Source organism: Amblyraja radiata, chromosome 25, assembly GCF_010909765.2.
Source record: "Amblyraja radiata isolate CabotCenter1 chromosome 25, sAmbRad1.1.pri, whole genome shotgun sequence".
Taxonomy (NCBI): domain Eukaryota; kingdom Metazoa; phylum Chordata; class Chondrichthyes; order Rajiformes; family Rajidae; genus Amblyraja; species Amblyraja radiata.
This window is the reverse complement of record NC_045980.1, coordinates 34,719,791-34,728,250: the sequence shown is the minus strand read 5'-3', so window position 1 is coordinate 34,728,250 and position 8,460 is coordinate 34,719,791. Positions and strand designations below refer to the sequence as shown.

Sequence of the window (8,460 nt, the reverse complement as noted above, 5' to 3'; positions counted from 1 at the left end):
CCGAGATGAGAAAAACATTTTTCACACAGAGAGTGGTGAATCTGTGGAATTCTCTGCCACAGAAGGTAGTTGAGGCCACAGTTCATTGGCTATATTTAAGAGGGAGTTAGATGTGGCCCTTGTGGCTAAAGGGATCAGGGAGTATGGAGAGAAGGCAGGTACAGGATACTGAGTTGGATGATCAGCCATGATCATATTGAATGGCGGTGCAGGCTCGAAGGGCCGAATGGCCTACTCCTGCACCTATTGTCTATGTTTCTATGTTTCTATGACCTGCGTGGATTTTTTCCAGTTTCGTCCCACACTCCAAAGGTTGATAGGTCAATTTTCCTGGTATAAGTGAAACTTGTTCCTAGAGTGCGCAGGTTAGTGCTAGCGTTCGAGGTGATCGCTGGGCGGCGCAGACTCGGTGGGCTGAAGGGCCAGTTTCTGTGCTGTATCTCTCCTGTCTAAAGTAAAATGAAGGGGGAAATGGCTTTCGACTGTATTGTGCGAATCCAGAGATGCTGCATGTCTGACCCGCTGAGTTAATCCAGCGCTTTGTGCGTCTTTTCCTCTCCCTCCCCTCTCACCCCCCCTCTTCCATGTTCCCAGGAGTCACAGGAGCAGAATTAGGCCGTTCGGCCCACCGAGTCTACTCTGCCATGATCATTGTGAAATGTTGAAGCCATTTTCCTTTAGTGAACTGTTTTGGGTTTTTTGGGGTTTGGCTTGTGGGAGGCAAGGTTTGTTCAACAAAACCCAGCCTGGCGTGATGTCATCTTAACCCCCCCCCCCCCTCAATACCAGTCTCTACAGCCTCCCTCCCTCCTTCACCCCCCTCCCCACCGCCCCTTCCCTTCCTCCCCCCTCCTCCCTACTGGGGCCCCCAACTTTCTCGCTCCCAAATCGAAGTGCCCACAGACAGGCAGCTCGATTTGTTACTAATACCTATGGGAGAGAAGCGAATATCACCAAGAAACCAAGAAATACTGAATCATGCATCACAAAGTGATATCATTACAACACTTGAAATGTGTGAGAACGAGTTAGTTGGCATCACATTAGAGTGAAATTTTATCCGTGTCCAGTCACTGATATCAACATAAAACGAATAAAAACTGGTCTTGCCTCCGTCTGTAGGGAGGTTGGTATTTAATGCTCTGCGGCCTGGTTTCCAAGGGAGAGTTTCAGACATTTAATTACACAACTGTTTCTTTGTAAAAATCCCCTTGGAACATTCTTACCCATGTTTCACAGGGATTTGTCAAACCGTCTTTGCTCGCTGGGGCCAGTTTGGGGAGAGGGTCTTTAGATTCTGGCGGGGAACGTGGAGAGCGTGTTTGCGCTGCGCTCTGCCGCACGTGATGGCACAGTGTCAGCGCGACCAAGTGTCGCAGGCTCGGCCATCGTTGCTGCTGAACACCTCCGCTCAGTCCGCCCAGACCTACCCGATCTCCCGGTTGCCAAACACGTCAACTCCCCCTCCCGTTCCCGCACTGACCTTTCTGTCCTGGGACTCCTCCACTGTCAGAGTGAGGCCCAGCGCAAATTGGAGGAACAGCATCTCATATTCCGCTTGGGCAGCTCACACCCCAGCGGTATGAACATAGACTTCTCTCACTTCAAGTAGCCCTTGCTTTCCCTCTCTCTCCATCCCCAGTTCTCTGAACGGTTTGACTGTCCCCGACTACATTGTACGTCTGTTTGCTTTGCTGTTACCTTCTCCCAGCTTACACAGATCTATTCTACATTTCCCCATGATCTCCATTCCCTTTGTCCCATTTCCACACCTTACACTTCCTTATCTACGTAGCTCCCTCCTCCCCTGACATCAGTCTGAGGAAGGGTCTCGATCTGAAACATCACCCATTCCTTCTCTCCAGAGATGCTGCCTGTCCCGCTGAGTTACTCCAGCATTTTGTGTCTGTCTTCGATGTAAACCAGCATCTGCAGTTCCTTGTTCAAAAGGGAACTGCAGATGCTGGAATATCGAAGGTACACAAAATTGCTGGGGAAACTCAGCGGGTGCAGCAGCATCTATGGAGCGAAGGAAATAGGCGACGTTTCGGGCCGAAACCCTTCTTCAGAATCAGTCTGAAGAAGGGTTTCGGCCCGAAACGTCGCCTATTTCCTTCGCTCCATAGATGCTGCTGCACCCGCTGAGTTTCCCCAGCAATTTTGTGTACCTTCTGCAGTTCCTTCCTACACAGAAAGTACTGAAGCTTGAGAACACGCACCACCAGACCAATCCTCCACAGCGATGAATCCCACAGATTCACCACCCTCTGACGAAGAAAATTCCTCCTCATCTCCTTCCTAAAAGAACGTCCTTTAATTCTGAGGCTGTGACCTCTAGTCCTGGACTCTCCCACTAGTGGAAACATCCTCTCCACATCCACTCTATCCAAGCCTTTCACTGTTCGGTACGTCTCAATAAGGTCTCCCCCTCCTCATTCTTCTAAACTCCAGCGAGTACAGGCCCAGCGCCGACAAACGCTCATCGTACGTTAACCCGCTCATTCCTGGGATCGTTCTTGTAAACCTCCTCTGGACCCTCTCCAGAGCCAGCACATCCTTCCTCAGATACGGGGCACAAAATTGCTCACAGTATTCCAAACGCGGCCTGACCAGCGCCTTATAGAACCTCGGCGTTACATCCCTATGTTTGTATACAGGCCCGCTCGAAGTAGACAATAGACAATAGACAATAGGTGCAGGAGTAGGCCATTCGGCCCTTTGAGCCAGCACCACCATTCAAGTAGATGCCAGCATTGAGGGACAGCACCTCATATTCCGCTTGGGGAACCTGCATCCTGGGGGCATGAACATTGAATTCTCCCAATTTTGTTAGCCCTTGCTGTCTCCTCCCCTTCCTCAGACCTCGGGCTCCTCCTCCCATCTCCCAGCCTTCGGGCTCCTCCTCCTCCTTTTTCCTTTCTTCTCCCCGCCCCCCCCCCAACCCCCCATCAGTCTGAAGAAGGGTTTTGGCCCGAAATGTTGCCCATTTCCTTCGCTCCATAGATGCTGCTGCACCCGCTGAGTTTCTCCAGCATTTTTGTCTACCTTCGATTTGCCAGCATCTGCAGTTCCTTCTTAAACACCAGCATTGAGTTTGTCTTGTTCTCTGTTCTCCCCACCGCCCCTGTCCTGCAGTTACTGTGCTTACTTCCGGATGAAGGAGGTGAGTGCGTCGTGCCACCGGGGAGTCTGGACCAACCACCTCTTCAGGGAGAAGAACGTCTGCGTGGAGTGTCAAGGAGAAGCGATGGGGACCAGGGATCGCTGCGAGGGAGACGGGCGGCAAGGGACAAGGTCGGTCAACGTGGGCCACACTCACTCATCGTGACGCCCTCCTCGAAGATGGGCACCAAATGCCGGAGTTACTCAGCGGGACTGACTCTGCCGGTTCTCTGGATACTTTCTAGAGAGAGCTAGATAGGGCTCTTAAAGATAGCGGAGTCAGGGGATATGGGGAGAAGGCAGGAACGGGGTACTGATTGGGGATGATCAGCCATGATCACATTGAATGGCGGTGCTGGCTCGAAGGGCTGAATGGCCTACTCCTGCACCGACTGTCTATTGTATATTGGGGCAGGCAGCATCTCTGGAGAGAGGGAATGGGTGACGTGACCTTCAGTCTGAAGAAGGGTCTCGATCCGAAACGTCACCCATTCCTTCTTTTTGTTTCTGTCTGATTTAAACCAGCATCTGCAGTTCTTTACTATACATTATGTCCATCTCGTTAGTAAGACCCTTCCCCCACGGTGGCGCAGCTGTGCAGTTCCCGCCTCACAGCGCCAGAGACCCGGGTTCGATCCCGACAGCGGGTGCTGTCTGTAGGGAGTTTGCACGTTCTCCCCGTGACCTGCGTGGGCTTTCTCCGAGATCTTCGGTTTCCTCCCACACCCCAAAGACGTGCAGGTTTGTAGGTTAATTGGCTTGGTATAAATGTAAAAATTGTCCCTTGTGTGTTTATGATGGTGTTAGTGTGCGGGGATCGCTGGTCCGTGCTGTCCCGGTGGGCCGAAGGGCCTGTTTCCGCGCTGTATCTCCAAACTAAACTAAAGTTGGAAGAAGGGTCTCGACCTAAAACGTCACCTATTTCCTTCGCTCCATAGATGCTGCCTCACACGCTGAGTTTCTCCAGCATTTTTGTCCACCTTAAAGTAAACCCACCATGCTTTGTGTGAAAATGTTACCCCTCAGATCCCTATTAAATCTTTTCCCCTCCACCTTGAACCCATGTACTTAAGAACAGGGGCCACAGTTTAAGAATAAGGGGTAAGCCATTTAGAACGGAGACGAGGAAACACTTTTTCTCACAGAGAGTGGTGAGTCTGTGGAATTCTCTGCCTCAGAGGGCGTTGGAGGCAGGTTCTCTGGATGCTTTCAAGAGAGAGCTAGATAGGGCTCTTAAAAATAGCGGAGTCAGGGGATATGGGGAGAAGGCAGGAACGGGGTACTGATTGTGGATGATCAGCCATGATCACATTGAATGGCGGTGCTGGCTCGAAGGGCCGAATGGCCTCCTGCACCTATTGTCTATGTCCTCTGGTAATCGATTCCCCACTTTGGCCCCGGTGTGTTGGTTTTCTTGTGGGTCGGAGTGTGTTTTAAACTGGCCCTCTTCCCAGTATTATCCCCATGGGGCTTCACAGCAGGAGATTGGAGAGTCCCCGAACTTCCAATCAGCCGAAACGAGACCTCCTGCAACAAATTGAGGCAGTGGCCTCAGGCAATGTTGGCAATGAATCGTAAATCCACAATTATGGCCCTCAATTGCAGTCAGCTGTGAGGCCTCCCTCTCTCAGCCACGCTCAACATCTTCCTCATTGACCACTCAAGAGATTTAATGCTTGCCTAATGTGTAGGAAAGAACTGCAGATGCTGGTTTAAATCGAAGGTAGACACAAAATGCTGGAGTAACTCAGCGTGACAGGCAGCATCTCTGGAGAGAAGGAATGGGCGACATTTCGGGTCGAGACCCTTCTCTCCAGAGATGCTGCCTGTCCCGCTGAGTTACTCCAGCATTTTGTGTCTACCTTCGATTTAAACCAGCATCTGCAGTTCTTTCCTACACATTGGTTAAGAGAATTAGTAGTTATGAAGGTGAATGTAATGCTAGTCCTGAACTACTATCAACCTCATTGGTGACCCTCGGACTATCCTTGATCGGACTTTGCTGGCTTTACCTTGCACTGAACGTTATCCCCTTTATGTATCTGTTCCTGCATCTGTACACTGTGGACGGCTCGATTGTAATTGTGTATTGTCTTTCCGCTGACTGGTTAGCGCACTACGAAAGCTTTTCACTGTACCTAGTTTAGAAGGATGAGAGGGTATCTCATTGAAACATATAAGATCATTAAGGGTTTGGACACGCTAGAGGCAGGAAACATGTTCCCGATGTTGGGGGAGTCCAGAACCAGGGGCCACAGTTTAAGAATAAGGGGTAAGCCATTTAGAATGGAGATGAGGAATCACTTTTTCTCACAGAGAGTGGTGAGTCTGTGGAATTCTCTGCCTCAGAGGGCGGTGGAGGCCGGTTCTCTGGATAGTTTCAAGAGAGAGCTAGATAGGGCTCTTAAAGATAGCGGAGTCAGGGGATATGGGGAGAAGGCAGTAACGGGGTACTGATTGTGGTTGATCAGCCATGATCACATTGAATGGCGGTGCTGGCTCGAAGGGCCGAATGGCCTACTCCTGCACCTATTGTCTATTGTCTACCTCGGTGACATGTGACAATAAACTAGACTGAACCTGCAAAAGCTTCTCGGATTATCAGCAACCAACATTGAATGTGGAAGCTCGGTGTATCGTGTATCAGTAACACAAGGTCAGCTTCTCAGCTCAGCCGCTGTTCGTGAAGCTTGCTTGTAGTCCTTCCATGAGCGAGCGTAACTGTCCGATTCACCTCTACCCCATTGCGGACATTGGACCTTGTCTCTGGAACTGACGCGCCACAATGCTGAGAACTACATCCTGCCCTCTGTATCTGGCCTTCCCCTGACTGTTCAGCACGCAACAAAAGCTTTTCACTGTACCTCGGTACATAGACAATAGGTGCAGGAGTAGGCCATTTGGCCCTTCGAGCCAGCACCTCCATACAATGTGATCATGGCTGATCATCCACAATCAGTACCCCGTTCCTGCCCTCTCCCCTTCTCCCTCAATTCTGGTAGATGTGACAATAAACTAAATGGCAAAGTATTTATTATTAGAGGGCTACGCTGCAGAAACAGGGATGCAATGCTGAGGGGTCTATAAGGCGCTGGTCAGACTGCCTTTGGAGTATTGTGAGCAGTTTTGGGTCCCATAACTGAGGAAGGATGTGCTGGCTCTGGAGAGGGTCCAGAGGAGGTTTACGAGAATTAAACCGAGGTACAGTGAAAAGCTTTTGTTGCGTGCTATCCTGTCAGCGGAAAGACAGGTCCATGGTTACAATCGAGCCACACACAGTGTACAGATACATGATAAAGGGATTCAACATTCAAGAGAGTTTATTGTCATGTGTCCCTGATAGGATAATGAAATTCTTGCTTTGCTTCAGCACAACAGAACATAGTAGGCAGGAATACAGAATAATGTGAATAAGGTTTAGTGCAAGATAAAGGCAGTGTAGTCCTATCAAAGATAGTCCAAGGGTCTCCAATGAAGTGGATGGTAGTTCAGGACCACTCTCTGGTTGTGGTAGGATGGTTCAGTTGCCTGATCGCAGCCGGGAAGAAACTGTCCCTGAATCTGGAGGTGTGTGTGTGTGCGTTTGTTTTCACTTGTCACCGTACTGACTCTCTCTAATGTACAAAGCAAGGTATTAAAGTTGCCTGACCAACATTTTGCTTCCCGCAGGACGTTCTGGATCTCCGCCTCCCATCCACGGTGCCACGGGTCATGGGTGTTGGAATCTATGCAGAGGAACTGCAACTGCTCGCCAAAGTCTCTGATCTTTGTCTAGTCCGTTCCCCCGAAGCAGAACATTCGCCTCACAGGAGAGAGAGGGGAGAGAGGGAGAGAGGGAGAGGGGGAGAGAGGGGAGAGGGGAGAGGGAGGAGAGGGTGAGTGTAGATTGAGATCTGGGCTCGCTTCTATCTAGTGGATTGCTTTCTCTGGTCTTTGCTCTCTGTTCGGCTCTCTCTTCTCTCTGTGCCTTCTTTCGTTTCCTCGCGGGTTCTCTCTCTGGCGCTCGCTCTCCTCTCTCTCCCCCTCTCCTTCTCTCTCCTCTTCTCTCTCTTCCTCCGCGTCTCTTCTCTCCCTCTCTTTCTCGCTGTGGGCTCTTGCCTCTTCTTCCTTTTGCTCGTCTCTTTTCTCTCTCTCTCTCTCGTCCTCTCTTTCTCTCTCTCTTCTCCCCTCTCTTCTCTCTTTCTCTTTTTCTTTTCTCTTTCTCTCTTCTCCTTTCTCTCTCTCTCCTCCCTCTCTCCCTTTGCTTCTCTCTCTCGCTTCCCTCTCTCGCTCTCGCGCGCTCGCTGCGCCCCGGGTCTCGCTCTGGCCTGTTTTGCTGTCCGTGCGCTCTCGTGCCCCCCTCCCCTTCCCCCCCCCCTTTCCATGTCCCCATGACAGTGAGAGAGAGAAATAAAATGGCTGAAGGACAGGCGATACACCCTTGCTGCAAGCTTTTCTGTTGTACAATGATCCTTCCACGCGAGCACACGCAGAGACTAATATCCTCACCACAGAACTATGGACATCTACACCAACCAAGTGAACATTTAGTCAACTTGTTGTATCTTCTTGCCCTTGAATCTCAGCTGGAAGCTGCCGCCCGCTAGTTCCGTTAGTGCGGGTGGGTGTCAGGGGTTATGGGGAGAAGGGGGTTAGGAGGGAGAGATAGGTCAGCCATGACTGTATGGCGGAGTAGACCTGATGGGCCGAATGGCCTAATTCTGCTCCCATCACTTATGAACCTATAGACACACCTGCATTTATTACAATAAAATCACACCGAACTATATATATATATATATATATTATTTCCGTTTAAGTGTTTTCTATTGTTTGATGATGTTAACTGTTGACCCATATGCTATGTAACGGGAAACAGGGAAGGTGGGATTATCCAGATGTTGGCATCGATTATTATTTAAAGCTACTTTTAAATAAATCCATTATTATTATGATGATGATACTAGTTGTATTAATCGTGGCTTTGGGTATGCTGCAAACATTCTGGTTACGAGGTGTTGAGAGGTGATACTGGGAGGGGGGGGGTATATTTGGTCTCCATCCTGACTACGGGTGATGCCTGTGTGTGTGGAGTTTGCACGTTCTCTCCGTGGCAGCGTGGGTTGCCTCTGGGTGCACTGGTTTCACAAGTTATAGGAGTAGAATCAGGCCATTCGGCCCATCGAGTCTACCCCGCCATTCAATCATGGCTGATCTCTGCCTCCTAATCCCATTTCCCTGCCTTCTCCCCATAACCCTTGACACCCGTTCTAATCAAGAATCTGTCCATCTCTGCCATAAAAATAACCACTGACTTGG

At 50.1% G+C, this 8,460-nt stretch overlaps 1 protein-coding gene across 1 annotated transcript in view; it reads left to right on the top strand.

Annotated features, from left to right (window-relative positions):
• LOC116987210 (somatomedin-B and thrombospondin type-1 domain-containing protein-like) overlaps nucleotides 1-7,036 on the top strand; it is a 14,471-nt gene extending 7,435 nt beyond the window's left edge. The window contains exons 4-5 of the mRNA XM_033043072.1: nucleotides 3,136-3,294; nucleotides 6,832-7,036. Coding sequence (XP_032898963.1) covers nucleotides 3,136-3,294; nucleotides 6,832-6,937 — 265 coding nt within the window. The 3' untranslated portion in view covers nucleotides 6,938-7,036. The remainder of the gene's footprint in view (nucleotides 1-3,135; nucleotides 3,295-6,831) is intronic.
• The last annotated feature ends 1,424 nt before the right edge of the window (nucleotides 7,037-8,460 follow it).